The following is a 17,030-nucleotide window of genomic DNA, read 5'->3' as shown; positions in this document are numbered from 1 at the left end:
CCTGACCCCAGACCCCCCCCCCCCCCCCCCAACCAACAACAACCAGGGGAGGGAGAACTGCATCTAAATGAATTATCAATGACACATTTGTTTTCGGTAGAGTTAAAGAGTTAAGAGAGAGTGTAGCAGTTTATGTTTAGAAATAGCAGCATAAGGAGAAAAGGGAGGGGGGTGGGAAGGAGGGACAAGGGGAAAAAACGAAAAAAGTCTAGGATAGTGGAATACAATGTATTATGTACGTGCTTCCATATTCTCTGAAGAATCCAGCAGAGGCCACTGTCAGACAATAGATACTGGACTAGATGGGCCACAGGTCAGTACCTCAATCTTACTTTAATCACAGAAAAAAAAAAATCTCTGAGAGAGGTAAGGGAAGTGTTTTGTTCTAATTTTCCCGCAAGTTCTAACAAACTTGCATTTGGAGGAAAAAAAGAGGGAAAAAAAAAAAAGGAGTAAAAAGGAAAGGGTCCAAAAAGTAACTATTTCAGTACACAGGATGAACTATCTAAGGTCACAGAAACTCCTCAGTGTATCAGACATACTGCAAGTCCAACACGTTTTACTGTTCTGTAATTGAACAACCTTATCAAAGCACTATGGATTTCAACACGTCTACCAGAGTATTTGCCATTTTCCTTCAAGCCAACCATCTGACATTTCATTTCCTTGCTTTACCTCTCATTCTTTGCCTCACAAAGTAGGAAATAAATGGATTACTAGGCGTATTTCTTACACAGTCCACATATGTCTAGGTTTCTAGAGTGGAGTCCTAGTTCAGGCCAATAAGCAAGAGGAACAGGAGCAAAGCTTGATAAAATAAGTCTACATCTGAGAAGTGTGGAGAATAAAGTAATCAAAAAGACACTTCCCATGCTCATTATCACAGATCAGGAGAAGGAGGAACAAGTTTTGTCTGAATGTCTGAGATCCTACACAGTGAATTTAAATACTGGACCAGAAAATTCTCACTCTTCAGATTAGCACAGTGTGGGAACAAAGTGATTTTAAAACTATTAACTGCATCTGCTTGCATTCAGGAAGGGAGGAGGAGTGTCTTCTAGAGACTGTGATATTTAAACAACAGCAACATGCAATCACATGCAAGACTAGCAACATTAGTACATCTGAGGAGAATCCTAGTGGAATGACAATGCTACATCTTTCAAAAACATGAGCTTCAAAACGTAAATGTGAAAAGCATGATTTCATACTTTATCTGAAATTTCTCTCAAATTCTCAAAACACACTTGTCAAAAGGAGATTAAAATTAAAGACTCACTGTCCTAATACAAAAGAACAGTCTGAGTTCACATAATTACAGCAATGATACTGTTGTGTTATTGTGCTTGACTTAACAGTTTTGAAAGTCAGAGGGAAGTTCCCATCCCTAACTTACTGACTTGCATAGGAAGGCAGAAAAACATACTGGAAATATTTACAGGGGCAGGAAAAGTTGATCTTGCACATTAAAATACCTCTTGCAGGAAGTCTTCAAGAAGTCGATTAAACTTGTCTGCCAATTCATCTATTAACTGACTTCTTGCAATGTCAACCCTGTTGAAGATTGTGAATTCTTCATTACAGAGAGCGTGGTATGTTTTTGAGCAGGCTTCCAAAACATCTATATCTGTGTGCTTCTCCACAATATCCCGGATTTGTCGCAGTAAGGCATCCAAATGCTACAAGAAAGATGAGGCGCGGAAAAAACCAAATGTATTCATACATATATAAACACACGCTTATTCGTAAGAAACCTTAAGGAATTTTAAAAGATAAATTCCATTTATTGCTTTTGTAATTATGATACAGAACACAAAACACTTCTAGAAAGCTGGTGAAGCGTCTGAGTAAATTAATCTATTTAGCAAAAATTAAGTAGGAGTTTGTCAAAGGCTAAAGATTCAATGCATTTTAAAGTCATTAAAAATTTGCAATTGTTGGTATGGTTTTATCCAACACTTGAATTTGCAATGACAACTGAACTACACAGAAGCATTTATCTCCCACTCACACAAACATTTATACATGGTCTTAAAAGCTGTATAATTGAAGATTTAGTTTCATAACACTCAAGTGTCAGCACTGAAACCAACTTCAGTTGTTCTTATATGCCTCCGCTCAACCCGAGTTGCTCACTGCTGTTCTGTCATTGCTAATCTATACTGTCACCTAAACATTTTATTACTTTTTTTGACCCTAACAATTTCCAGCTATTTCCTTCACAATACAACAAAATAGTGCATCTGAGAAGGAGAAAGTAAAGATGAGAACAGCTTACACCAACTTCACCACCGTAGCAGATAAAATGAGAGCAGTAACTATGTAATTTGTGATCTGGTAGTTTTCCCCTTTTTCATGCAATGAAGACAGTGGTTTATTAGATTCAGTGACCAGAAAAAGAAAACTTATCAAGCTATTTCTACAAGCTTTATTTGCAAGCAGCATACCTCAAACATGACCATAACCCAACATTAAATGCTCTCGCATAAAGTTCATTTAACTGGCAAGATTCTTTCTTACAAACTCCCCACACAGGCCTTGGAAAACTCAAACTTTCAGTATCTCTAAGAACGGCAGTCAGTCACAGCTCTGAAGTCCAAGTCTCACTCTCAATAAGAGTTATGATAAAGTCTCACTTACACAAAAAACCACACCTACAATGGTGACTGAAATTGCAGTGACTAAGTCTAAATTCTGTTTTTTCTCCTTTTGTGTTAAGTGTTATTGAATGTTACCTTACCTTTTCTAATCGCCCTGTTGTATAAATTTCCAGATCGAAGTACTGTGGTAACTGCAGTAAGTTGGTGACTTTTTCTGCATCTACAGAATACTGTAAAATTGACAAGGAAAAAAGTTTAAATGAAAAAGTCTTGAACAACACATTTTGTTACAGAGCAAATATTAATAAAGACTAATAAGAAAAAGTTAAGACTTGTGCCAGCTATACGGCTAGTTACAGAAACTATATTTGTTAACATTTCAACAACAGTCCATCAGCAAGAAATAGAATTAAACCTACCTTTGCTAGCAACTGAGGAAGTGCCACTGCAAAAAGTTCAGTAATTTTTGTCCTGTCATCCAACTGGGTTTTCTTTTCCTTTGCTGTCAGCACCTAAAATATTGGTATTGTGAAGATTTTACAACTAAAAGTTCTGGTGCAAAGTTTCATTATCATTAATGAAATGACAATTAGGTACACAGACCTTCTAATATCACTGTAAAATATCAATGTAAAAAAAAGGGGGGAGGGCAATAAAAAAAACATTAAGGATTCAAAAAATGCAATTTAAAGTTACACCTAATACTATTGAGATTATCTTGAAAACAGAAGTGACAATCTAGAACAAAAGGTTTACCTTCCCTGCAACAAAATACCATCATCAAAATGCTTTTCTTGACAATCAAAGAACAGCAAATGTTTCAGTCTACTTAGGATTTGTAACGATATTTATTCAATTCATACATCAATCTGATCTTCATAAAATTTTTCAATCTGTACCTAAACAGGTTCCTTACCAAAAGCTGCACCAGTCATGAAAGCAGTTCCCTTCCCTGCTTCATGCCCCAGTAAAAGAGGGCTGCCTAAACTCTATATAATCAGAGAAAAGCCAACTGGTGGACTGCCCTCCTTCCAAAGAGTCTATGAAGTACATTCCCTTCCCACATTTTGCTCTTTCAAATTGGAAATAGTTTTAGCTTTCCCAAACACTGTTTTTTGTTGTCCTTTCCAACCAATACTTCTTTCAAAATCTATTTTGTATTACCTTTAATAGCAAAACCAAATGTAGCCCAAACAGTATTAAGCATGTGCCAAAGTCCAGAAAAAGTGAACAAGACAGGTTAGTCAGATACTGGAAGCTGCAGAGACTGAAGCTGAACTTCTGAATTCAGTCCCTTCAGCAGCAACAGCCTACAACCTTTTCCTTCTTCCCACACTGCCCCCACATAGCCATTCTCACATCTCTAGAGGAGTAGTTTTTTGCTTCCTACCCTTTTCCCTGTTCCTCTTCCCACAGGAGGATGACATTCAGCTGCTTGCCGAATTGTACAAAGCATTATTTCAATCAGTGCGCTTTCCTGTCTATCCGTTAAAGCTGAAATTTAAGAAACAGATGTTAACACACAGCTTGATTTTTCATTTTCCACCAGTATTAGTATCTAAGGATCAAAATATGTTTATTTTTTAAAAGAAAAAAAAGACAGGCATTTAGGCCAATAGCTCATTTCCAGGGTGGCTGTGGCACAGGGGATAGAGAAGATAAGCACTTTACAAAACAACACAAGAAAATATTTAAAATTGAGGGAATATCACTGGATGAGTCACAGGACAGGATGAAACAAATACCAAAGTTTTATAGTAGTTTTAGTTCTTTTTCATTTTTTAGAGGTCCATTTACTAGGACCTATGAATTACAGAATTATGCTAGGGGCTTTGTTTGGTTTTACTGTCATTAAAGAAATTACAGTATTTTTCCATGGGGTAGTTTTAGCACTCAACAGATGAACCAGGTTCACAAGCAACTTAGTTTCCCTAATGCCAGAAGTCCAGCCTCAACCTGTGGAACAACAGGGCAACTGGACATGGCGTGCTTATTCCCTCTCTTTTCTCCCTCTTCCCACTATTGTTTTTCTGTGTCTCACTTCCATACAAGAAGTGATCTCTTTCTACTCTTCTTCATATTTTATAATTAGTATTAGTGGTTTATTGTACTCATGTAAAAATAGAGAATATTATGGGGACTCATAAATGTAAACATTTTATTTCCTTATAAACCAAGACTAACAGAAACTGCATAGCAATATAAAGAAAGATCTACAAAAATCTCTTACGTTCTTCTCCATTGAGAGGCTCCTCCAACAGAAGACTGTTCATACATTCCCAGTCTTTCAAGAGATCTGTTGCACAGTCCCACATGCTGTCCACAAGATAAGCAGCATGTTCATGCAACTAAAATGAGAACAGGTTAAGTATTTTTCTTTATCAGCAATAAAGTTCATTACAGAACTTGCTATAACACAGGGTATTTTTCTCATGTGGCTCCTGTCTGTGGCAAAAAAAAGCAGAGAAAAAGCTCTCTGGTTCAACAGAAGCCTCTTTTCCCCAATTAACTTAAAATGGAAACCAGACCAACTGCTACAAAGAGTAGTGCTACAAGATCTGTCAGAGGTCGGAGGACAGACGGGTGGGGGTTGTGTGGGGTTTTTTTGTTTGTTTTGGTCTCTCCCCCTTTGTCCATCTCCTAAATCACAATTTTTTTCCACCTATATATTAGCATGAAGAATGACAGAAGAATATTTGTCAGAGTAGAGCTCACAGCCTGTCTCAACACTGTGTACTGGACAGATCCTTCAGATAACACAGCTACACAAAACAGTCCTTCAACCTATCCTTCAACCTACAGGTTGCTCAATAGGAAAACCAGGACACATTCATGGTTATTAACTAATGAGTGGAGAAAAGAAAAAACAACAAATTAATTAAAAAAAAAATTAAAACAAAACAAAAACCAAAAAACAAAACACACCGCAAAAATAAGGATATCCCTGAAACTCAACTTACTTCACTTTCCAAAAAGAAAAACACTAATGTCTTCACAAGGTTAGCATTTGGACTTTGTCTTCCCCTCCTTTTAAGTATTCCATCATCTTCAGGATCTCTGCGGCTGAAAAACCTAAAAAAAAAAAAAAAAATGTCAGGACAAGTTTCTTCTTCATTGCCTTTGCCACAGTCAATTCATATCAAGATACTGTTTTGGTTTTTTTTTTTTTTTTTACAGACACACACTTAATACCTTGCTGCTTGGCTCCACATTCTATTTTGAAAGGAAGTAATTTAGGACAAGTATCATTTGAACAATTTCATATATGCCGAGTTGGTATTTCACTGACTGTTTCCAGTGGAATGTATAATTATAACAAAATACTTTACAAACATCAGTCATAATTGCAGGTGCTTGAGGTTCCATGCTCCTCTATAACAAATTATGTTTTCTGAACCTCCCCCACATGAGACTTTAAAGCAGCAAAGAAATACTGGAAGAAAGTCTGAAAAGGATTAGATGGAAATTCTATTTTGTTTCCCTGCACACCTGATGTGTTGAATCTCTCTCTCTCTCTTTTTTTTTTTAAACTAGAAAAACACTTTATTAAATGGTCGTGTGAGCCAACTTGGCAGGGGGGAGGAACTACAAAAGGGAAAATACTCCTTAAGATGCAAGCACAAGTTTTAGGTACCAAACTACATGAGCATTTTTAGATGTTTCACAGAACACAGGGAGGACAGGAAAGGAGAAGACAGAGGAGTGTTTTTATTATATTCCCTGTAGGTATAAGCTTTTAAAGCACAGCCTTCAAAATTACTCTCTATTTCCCATTCAGAAGAACTACAACAGTTCAAAAACTACAGCAGTGTTGCATTTTCTGTAAGTTATTTCTTAAGGCCACTTCATTATTCAGTTTTTCCTTTCCTTAATTTAAACTAATCAGAACTGTAGTATTAATGCACACACTAAAATCTACAGGAACAAGAAGTTAACTATAATTTCTCCACCTTACTTTTTATAAAGAAATTCCCCTGCGGCAACGGCTACTGGCCGATGAGCTGAATAAACCAGATGGTATACATTTTCACAGTCTTCTGCAGTCAGAACTTCTTCACTACTCCTAGGGGTGGGGATGGGAAGAAGGAAAGGAAAAAAAAAAAAAGCTGAGTCAATATAAAGTATGAACTCTAGTGAGGGAGATGGAAATGAAGGAGAATCTAAACCTTTTCCTTCAATTTATCATCCTAAAACCTGAAACAAGTTAGCTTAGTTCCAAAATCTTCCTAGACTAAAATTACTGATAAAGTATGAGCATTCGGTGGAACGTTATACTCAAAAGTTCAACTATAGTGTAACGTTCAACACGTCTTGTATTTCTTCAGTTCAAATATTGCAGGATAGCTTCAAATTAGGAAGGCTGAATTCTGAGTTTCTAGCCTTTACACTTATTTAACTATGGTAGGTAAGTAACAGCACTGTTCTAGGCAGATTACTTTTGAAATTCCAATATGTTCCAGCGTAAGATGCGTAGACATTTCTCTAGAGTTTGGATTATCTTAATTCTGTCAAGCTGCTGTCCTCACCCACAGGTATGAGAAAATACTTTTAAGTTTTAATATCTGTTGTAGGTCAGAAAAGGAGATACATATGTACTTACTGTAAAACAAGAGTGAGTAATTTTATTGCTTGGACTGCAACATCATATTCCTTGTCAAGAGTCATAGACACAATTCTATCCTAAGAACACAAAAGAAAGTATTTTCAAAGAGGAAAGAAGTGTAATACAACTTTAAAAAAATTCATATGTACTTAAAGATATGAAGTTACACTAACCTTGAACCGACTGGTGAAGAGTTCCAATTTGGAATTAAGCTCTTTATTATAGTAAAGCCCTTGCAAAGCAGTTAGGCATTTGAGTCTTACTTCCCCTTGCTAAAATAAAATTAAGAACTGGATTAAAAGTCAAGTATAGCATACAGATGTGATCTTCAAATCATACAAGACAAGTTTCTTTTGCAGTCTGAACTAATTCAAAGACTAAGATTAAATATTGCCAAGATATACTATCAATAATCATGTTAATGACATAAGAATATGTCCTTGTTTGTAACAAACCAATGAACAAACCAAAAAACGCCTGTCACTGTCTTACTGCAGTTAGTATCTCTGTAAGTCAAAATACACTTGTTTCATTCTTTGAAGATGTACTGTTAAGTGCTCGAGATATTTCTAAGTAGAATTTACATGTTTCCTTTCACTTAAATTAGAACTGGCGATATCTGTATCATTAAGGACCATCTCTTGTTACATCAGAATTACCAAGTAGAAATACTCCTCCTGAAGTGCAAGATCTACATTAGCAGAGAACATGTTTTAAGGTATAGATACAGAAATACTTTTTGGAAGTCTAGGACAACTGGCTTCACGCAGTTTCTTATAACCCCACTGCCAGAGGTGATTGTTTTTTCATATCAAACCCATGAACAGCATAGCATGAGTAAGCATCCCTCATTTGTTTCACTTCAAATTCAGTATCTTGAAGTCTCCAATGAGGCAGACAATGTGCTGCCTCAGCAATGAATCAAGGAGTATTTGTAAACTCTATCTGTTGACCACTCCAAGCAGAGAATAATCTCAAACTGATAGCTGGCAAGTAACAGCTTGAGGCACTCATCAGCACAAAAGGGGACTTTTCCCATGCTTTTCACAGCTAGCTGAGAATGCTAAAAAGTTTCTTAACTTGGCAAAACAGAGAAACTGTTAGGCTATATGACTGGATTATTCCATGTGAAATGCATTAATTTTAAACAGTTAAGTATTATAAAGTAGAAGTCAGTATCAGCAATAAATAAATCGAAAAAGCCACTTCCTTACAAATAACAGTTCCTTAAAAATCTATATTCACTCTCTAAAACCATTCAAACGATTCAACTCTATTTTATATATATATATATGTTGAAATGCCTATGCTTCCGAGTCATAAGAAAAGCAGTGACTGATTAAAACAGGTAAGAGATCGGAACCTACTCTGGCAAGATCAACCACCAAAACCATGGAGTTATGCTTCAAGATTCCGTTCCTTTTCCTCAATGCAGCTTACCTTATCATGCATAGTCCACCCTACATATTTTAAGTAGCTGTCATTGAGAAAGGCGTCACTGTACATCTTCATCCATATTCCAATCTCTTCAATACAGATAGCTCTTATTTCAGCAATTGCATCTCTGTGGAGAAAAGTGGGGCAATAGGATCAAACAGATGAATAATTAGAAATAACTTGTCACCAGCTTCCCAAATAAATTAATGAAGCTACAAATTACTTACTAAGAGAAACTTACCGGTATCTATGCACAAAAACACCTTTAAATATTGCATTCATCATGTTTTCTATTTCATCCTGATTTTCCTGAAGCTGAAACAATGAACAGAGTACATAAACAGTGAGCAGCACTTTTACACTCAGATCAGATGGTGCCGAAGCTAGACAAACTACATTAAGTTAACATTTGCAAGTGTGGCCATTAAATCCTTTCCCAAAATAGTCACAAACCTGTTTCACGGTACAATATGCTATTATTTAAGGAATTGTATATACCACAGCATACAAATTTTAGTAATTCTGACCACTGGAAAACTGTTCTTCGACTTTAACAAAGACATCTTAGGTTTCTGCAAGCTCCTCCTTAAGTTATTTATAAGAAAACATGACTTAATTTTCTAGTAACTTTTTAAGCCCAATGTTCAGCCCAATTTTTAATACATTTACTATGTTTTTATGGACACATATTATTAGAACAATACCCAAATCACGTGAACTGCATTACATGGAGTCTTTTCTGCACGCTAAAGAATGTGTAATCTAAAAAGACAAGATACAGATGAAGAACACTGCAAATGACTACATGGGCAGCATATACTCTGTTTTGAATACCTCTTTCCTCCTCATCCATTACATAATTACAAAGAAAAAATGCAGAAACTAATCAAGGTATTGCAGAAAAAATTAATTTAAGAATATGGAGCTGAAAAATAATGGAGGCGATAAATCCAGTCTCAGAGTAACAATGCAAGAGCAAGACATGCAAATGAGTTGAAAAATTATGTGTGTTGTGTTTTAAAACACAGAAAATTGTATTTGCTTTTAAAGTGCAAGAAAGTCAGTTAAAGGACTGGAAAACAACTAAATATTGTCAGTGGACAAGCATATTCTTTCTGCAGTTTGAACTGTAAAGGTAGGACAAATTGAGACAATGTTAATGAGAATAGTCAAGGATTGAGGAAGTTGACATTTTGGTGGATCAGATTGGGGGGGTGGGAAGAAGAAAAACCAACCCAAAAAAACAAAGCCAAAAAACCCACCCACCCACCACCAAAACCCCACAAAGAAACCACCAGAGATACTGCCCAGATTGGGGTGGGGGGGGAGCTGCACCCGCAGGGGAATGGGTACAAAAGGTAAAGGACCTCTCCTACAGATGTTTAGGAAAACAGCAAGAACGAACAACTTCCATAGCACCACAAGATTTGGGAATTTATGGAAGAAAGGAAAAAAACTATAAGGAAATACTTAAGAAGAAAAAGACTAAGTAGGAGGAAAAAAAGACTAACAAACCAAATATTTAACATGTTCTGGGCCTAAATCTAACACTTGCCCGCAGTAGCCTCTGAAGTAAAAAGAGGGGGAAAAAAATTCAAAATATTAAAAAAGACGTGCAAAAAGAATCAAAGAATAAAGTGAATTTTAGTACTGGATAAGGCTAAGTTATAAATAAAACAAAACCTGAAATCAAACAAACAACTGAATGTTACTTCAAAGCCTACTTTCACTTAGTACAGGAAAAACAGAAAATCAAACCCAAAACTAGAAAAGCTGGTAAGAAATCCTAAGAGCTAATATACATAAGAGCAATTGAGATTGCGAGTGCTCACATCACTGCCTTTTCTGTGTGTCTATGTATTACTTATAATAGGACTGGTCCTGCACACACATCTAGCACAACTACATTTAATGGTTGTTTAAGGGATCAGTCTCAAACTGCAAGATCTTTTGTGAGATGAACAAAAGACAAAGTTGCTAGTTTATCTGAATTATCAAGAAAGTAAAAACGTTTTAACAGATAACACCACAAAAGTTGAAGAGCAAAAGTGAGATGTTTCCTTTGATCATGAGAAGGTTGTTTGTTTTAGACATTAGAAATAAAACAAAAAAAAAAAACCAACCCAAACACCAGTTCCCCCCAAAATAAAAACTTAAACCTGAATGAATTAGGGCTTTCAACAAGACAGCACTGTCAGCAATGAATCAGCAAGTCCCTTTGACACAAAAAGAAAGAAAAAAGTAGATTGCATTTTCAATTTTGATAGTGTGTTCTGTAGAAGAAAAAAAACCTTATCTATAGCCTTTAAACACACTTTCTGCTGAGATCAGTACTGACATCACAAAAGCAAATTTTTGCCCCAAGATCATGGGTTTCTTCTCTAGAAGCCAAAACCAGTCAGTGTACAGTAATTTCTGTTACATAATTGAGCTCAGTTTAGTCAAGAAATACAACACAAAAAAAAAAATCTATTACTGATTGCAGTCTCTCTTGCTAACTTTACTAAAACGGGACTATATGAAATTTTTTAAGAGCCTACATTTATTTTTTTTACAGAAAAACGGATGGTAAGAAGCACCTTTCAAAGTAATTTAAGTCTTTCAAACATTAAACATGAACACCTTAAAAGAACGAAACAGGGACTAGTAACAACCTTTAAAAAAAAAAAATTACAGAACAAGATTAATTATTGTCATTTATCAGCACTCATCCTATGCATACCAGCTACAGACAGTTGCACTAACCTCCTTTCTTTTCTGTAGTAAGAGTTCCAGCCTATCATTAGCTCGTTTCCCAATTATTTTATTTCGTTCTGCTTCATACTGCCGTTGTGTATTGTCCATGTTAATACTAAGGTTTAATGCCACATTCACTAAAGCAGTCATCAGCTTCATGGCTACAAAAAAGAAAAAAGAATAAGGATTATTATTTAAAAGGTCACCTGATCTAAGAAAAATTATAAACAAAAATCTTGACACCTCCTCCTGCCAACCCTTTCTGTATTTATGAAAATATATTCACTGTATATTTCTTGACACCCAAACTTCAGCAGTGTTTTACTAAGCACTGCATCATTACTTATCAACAGAATAGAAAAAACACTGACATTTTGTTCTTTTCTTTCTGACAATTTTAGTACTAAAAGCATTATTGTTGAACTGAGACATAGGATATGCTCCCCTCCCCCCGCCAAAAATGAAGGTGGAATGTAAGATTTAAAAACATAGCCCAGGAAATATTATTAGAATCAGTTAGCAGACTGGTATTACCAAATCATTCAACCACAAACATACAAGTTTCTTTCTTCGAAAGGAAACGTCTTAGACAACCAACTCCACCATACCACACCATTCTTTTCCCCTCAATTTAATTTTAATCAGGGGCAGTTTTCTTTAAATATTCCTTTATTTGCATAAGCAGAGAAAGACATTAGCCAATTAGAAGCCAGAGAACTGACCAAAATGTAAAATACACTTGGGTGGGATTTTTTTGTGTGCTTTTATTTCTGTATCAACCCTTTTAAAAGGGGTACAGACAAATATGCCTATTCCAGAAACCAGGAGGTGGTCAATAGTATACTTGCTTTTCTTACGAACTTTTGTAACAACGAGGCATGAAAGGGCTTGCATTGGCAGAGCATACGCAGAACATTATGAAGCATGTATCACTAGCATAAAGTTGATGAGTAAGGCACAAAGACATGCAGATACATCGAAATATCATCACACACTGTGATCTCCAAGGATATCAGGATGAAAAGAACAAGTCTGAGCTAATCATAGAAACCAAAATTACTGCAAATAACAGTAAATATGGATATAAGGATTTTGTTGGCTGTCTCTATCCCATACAAAACACAATCTTCAAGAGTACAAACTGTAATCTCATATGAAATGCACAAGTAATTATGCAAAATCAACAGAATCAACTACTGATGTGAACAAACGCAAACAGACTACTGATAAAAATTATTTTGTGTGACAGAAATTAACATGCAACAGGGCAACTTCTGCAACTTTTATTCAGGCACAGCTCAAAAAAAAGTAGTAAAAGCTTGTTTTTTAAGAATGAAAATTTGTATTAGTCATATGGTACAAATTGATGATAGAGCAGAAAGAGTATATATACTCCTGAAATAAAAGGTTTTGTTCCTCTTCCCATAAATGCCTTGGCTAGTGGAAGTCTCTCAGCAGCAGCCTGATGTGCAGCGTGCTAATGTATATTCAAGAGAGATGATCGATGAAATAGAACAAATGATCAGATAGTCAGAACTGAAGATGGCTATAGATTGGCCAGTTGCAGTAAAGCTAACAAGAACTATTTCCAGTGTGGCAAAAACTCAGTTTCACGTACAGTCTAAATTCACCTTGTTCAGACTAGAACTGCTATAAGCCTTACATTAAGTGGACTGCTGCACAAAGCCATCTGAGACCCTTCTTCATTAATCAACGCAGGTTTAGGACTTATCCAAGAAGCTTCTTCTTTGTCCATATAATGATACACTTATTTAAAACACGCCATACTTAACTCATAAGGGATTTCTTTGTAATTTAACAGATTTGAAAAAAATCACGTAAAAAGGACAATTACTGAAAACCATACAGAAATTTAGTGACTGTATCACTGATGAAGCATTCTTTAAAATTACTTCTAATGCAATGAATGGAAATGCTACTTTTCAATTGCATTGTGCCACAGCCTCAATATACAGCACAATTCAAATTTGTAGTAAAAATTGCATCTAATCTAAAATATGACTCCTGTTTGACTTAATGCAGAGCATAAACAGGTTTGACTGCATCTGAGGTTAAAAAGATATCTACACCCTTATTATGATCAAAGACAAACTTGTAGAATCAACTGAAAAGTTTCCTTCTATTTACTTTTTCTACTAGACTTAAAGCTAACAAAAATTAAGTACTAGACAGCTGGTAAAGAATGCTTTGAAATAATGCTGGGGTTTTTTCAGTAATGAAAAACCAATAAAGACAAGGTAAGAAAGTTGTACCAAAACAAGTTGCATTAGACAAAAACTGTATCACACAATGAAACATGAGCTGCATGTCGAATATCAAGAAGTTCAACCAGAACAATTCTTTCCCGTGCAACACAAAGCATAAAATGGAAGCAATACAGAGATAATATAATTCACTGACCTGCCAGTGTGCTAGTGTGCCGAAATGCTCTGACTTGTGAGTCTGACAGCCCCGTAAGCAGTGAAATGACAGTATCCATCATATATTCATCATATATGATGCTATATTGACATTGTCGGACGAGTACTCCAATGAACTCACAAAAACTGGATTTGAACTTCTTCCACTGGGGACCAGCCATAGTAAGCGGATAATCTCCGCTATCCTATAAAAAAAAACAAAAAAGGAAACAGGAAACTTTCAAATGTCTTAAAAGTCATGTTATTAAATAAAGATTAAAAAGAGATGGGTACAACTTTAATGCCAAAATCTCTGGTGCCATAAAAATGATATATCAGAAGAACATGATTCCACAAATATGCATCTACTTTGCAGCTCAGGCTTGTTACATGCAGAGACAACATTCTACAAGTCCTACCATAAACCCGAACACAACTAGATATACTGAAATAACTCCTAATTTCTTCCTTCTGTCCTACTCCCTTAAAAAAAAAAAAAAGTAATTCATACCCCTTACAATCTGTTTCAGGTTACACTAGAACAAAAGAACCATCACATGAACAGTTAATTGACATGTTTAAGAACACTCAGTTCAGGACTATAATAAAGTTTACAGGGAGATGCTTACATATCAGACTGAAAATTCCTAAAGTCATAAAATGACCTACTACAGCACCTTGAACATAACAAATGTGTGTTCCTCTCCTGATTCAGGAACTTTTACAAATAACGGTAAAATGACGGGGAGGGGGGAAGTTAAACAAAACCATATTAAAGTTAATATGTTAACTTTAACTCTGTTAAAGTTACTGATGTTTTTTGGATTTTAATGGGGGCGGGGGGGGAGTATGGGATTATTTCCATATTAGACAAATTTTGGGACGTTTTAAAGCTACCTTTATGTTCTCTGGAACACAAGGTGAAAGGAATACCACTCAAAAATAAACCCACAAAAAACCAAAACACCCAAAAAACCAAGGCATCTCATTTACCGCAACACTCAGTGGAACAGAAAGTAAGACACAATTTAAAGGAAAAGAAGTTATAATCCCCATGAAAGGCAAGGCATTAGTCTTCAACTAGAGAATAATCACATTCAAATCCCCACGATTTGTAGACTAATGAATGCATAAAAATAAATTTAGCAACCATTTTAAAAGTTAAAGACTTAAAGGCCTTACGTACACAGCAGGAACGAGGAGGCATCCCACACAACCCAACAGTAGTAGGAGTTCCCACTATTCAAAAACTGAAAGTCGATATTGATTTCTCAAACCATTAATAAAACAAGTTATATTCATGCAGAGCTTTACTTCCTAGTCTTACAAATTCAATGAAATAAAGGAGTTCCAAGATTTTCATTCATAAAAGTCCTGTCATTTTTGCAGCTGACCTTACCCTCGAAAGAAACCTGTAGCAACATGATCCAGTAAGATTAGGACAGGTAAGATAAAAAATTAATATAAATACATTATCAGCACTTCATTAAATTACCTCATCAAATTCTTCAGTCATTTTTCGGATTATTTCAGAATTCTGCATATGTCGGAACATCTCTGCTGTAACAACTCCTACAATGTAAACATTAGATTATTAGCACTTTCAGTATGAAAGAGGTAGATGGCATATGACATGGCTCCCGCTACAATGTAAAAATTACCAATATTCAGCTAACCTGCAGATTACACATGTATTTTTTAAGAAGTTACACATTTCTTATTTTAGTGGCACCAATACTTTTTCTTTTATATATATGTATAGTGTTTATTATTATACTTTTTTCAAAGTGTGTTTGCGTGCACGTACGCACACATCTAGAATATACTCATTCATTCATATTCAGAAGTGAAAGATACTTGTGCCAAACCTCTTCGTCAGCCAAGAGACTACACTAATCTGAAGTGACCTTTCAGGACTCATGATTCTAAATGGTATAAGACCATTTTGAACAGTTCTATTGCTACTTATTATCTTCTGCACTGTAATAAACACAGTGATTTCACACAATTTCTATTTCTCTTAGCCTCGAACTGTTAGAGTGTAAATGGTGATATAAAAAACAAATAGATCTCCTAAAGTTTACTGCAACTATACAGCAAAATTCATGACAAGGATCATCTCAGAAAGCATTAAAAGATTCTGTAGTTTTATCTGGTAACAATAATCAAAAGGTCACTGCTCTTGAAAGCATAGATAACCTCTGAGGAATGGTGTTAGCTTTCTGGAGATTTACGCACATTAGAAGTTTATCAGGACAGAGAAATGCTTGAGTGGAACAAATTACATCCAGTCCTACTCTATCAAGTGCAGCGACACCACAGAGTAAATTACCTTCTCCTCTTCAAAAGGAGGTGAGGGGACAAAGAATGGAGGATGTGGAAATGACAAAAGAAAACCAGAAAATAAAGAAGAGAATAAAATATGGAAATACAATCTTACTGTACACAGGCTACCATGAAGCTGTCCATAATATCTTTTAAATCAAGCATCTCTACAAAGGCTATGAAACAATCTTAAAACACTCAATGATAAGAAGGAGATAAATCCAAACTAGAAGTCCAAGACTGAACAAGCTAAACTATCAATGTTAAGAGAGATGGTTTTCTGAAATAATAGCAGGAGCAGAGGAAGATGAAGTAAGTGTGAAGTACCAGTACTGCATTATCTCTGGTGTGAATACAAAAGGCTTTATCTACATTTTTAAATATAGTCTAATATTTTAAACCTCCTGCTCCTACCTTCAGAAATACTAGCTTAACTACACGAACCTAACAATGTAAACTAGCCGCAGGGATGGAAGAGTCCTACAGCATATGTAGTATAAAAGCAAAGGAGTTAACATTTCAGTATCTTACCTTTGCAGCCTGAACACTGAATAAAGAAGTTAATGAGATCAAGAAGTGCTATATCTCTGTCATGTTTGTATGACTCTATCCAGTCATCCACTACAGACTGAAAAGAAACAGATATAAAGGCACTTTTCAGTTTTCACAAATTGAAGACAGTGTCATTTAACTGCTTTCCAGCAAGTGATTCTTGTTTCTTCCATAAATAACCTGAACTCTTGTTGTTTTTTGATTAATACAGAACAAAATGTTTGAATGATCCTTTACTGCCATAATATCAGTTTTCTTGAAAAGAACTCATTTTATTCTATAAACATATACAAGTACGAAACTGACACCTAAATATAAAGCACAGGAATACCATAATCTAAGCTACAGTAACTTTTT

General features: G+C 35.5%; 1 protein-coding gene across 6 annotated transcripts in view; it reads right to left on the bottom strand.

The window, feature by feature from the left end:
* Positions 1–17,030, bottom strand: part of STAG2 (stromal antigen 2) — an 82,050-nt gene that overhangs the window by 21,137 nt on the left and 43,883 nt on the right. For all 6 annotated transcript variants that reach the window (XM_010568982.1, XM_010568981.1, XM_010568978.1 and 3 more), the window contains exons 5-19: positions 16,653–16,749; positions 15,292–15,368; positions 13,798–14,002; positions 11,386–11,537; positions 8,882–8,955; positions 8,644–8,767; positions 7,377–7,475; positions 7,201–7,280; positions 6,556–6,663; positions 5,561–5,672; positions 4,831–4,948; positions 3,991–4,094; positions 3,020–3,112; positions 2,741–2,830; positions 1,476–1,679 (exon numbers count right to left, since the gene is read on the bottom strand). In XM_010568982.1, the coding sequence (XP_010567284.1) occupies positions 1,476–1,679; positions 2,741–2,830; positions 3,020–3,112; positions 3,991–4,094; positions 4,831–4,948; positions 5,561–5,672; positions 6,556–6,663; positions 7,201–7,280; positions 7,377–7,475; positions 8,644–8,767; positions 8,882–8,955; positions 11,386–11,537; positions 13,798–14,002; positions 15,292–15,368; positions 16,653–16,749 (1,737 nt within the window). The remainder of the gene's footprint in view (positions 1–1,475; positions 1,680–2,740; positions 2,831–3,019; positions 3,113–3,990; positions 4,095–4,830; positions 4,949–5,560; positions 5,673–6,555; positions 6,664–7,200; positions 7,281–7,376; positions 7,476–8,643; positions 8,768–8,881; positions 8,956–11,385; positions 11,538–13,797; positions 14,003–15,291; positions 15,369–16,652; positions 16,750–17,030) is intronic.

This window comes from Haliaeetus leucocephalus, unplaced genomic scaffold (assembly GCF_000737465.1).
Source record: "Haliaeetus leucocephalus isolate CR32 unplaced genomic scaffold, Haliaeetus_leucocephalus-4.0 Scaffold262, whole genome shotgun sequence".
Lineage (NCBI taxonomy): Eukaryota > Metazoa > Chordata > Aves > Accipitriformes > Accipitridae > Haliaeetus > Haliaeetus leucocephalus.
The sequence above is the reverse complement of the archived record's forward strand: the minus strand, read 5'-3'. Positions and strand labels throughout refer to the sequence as shown.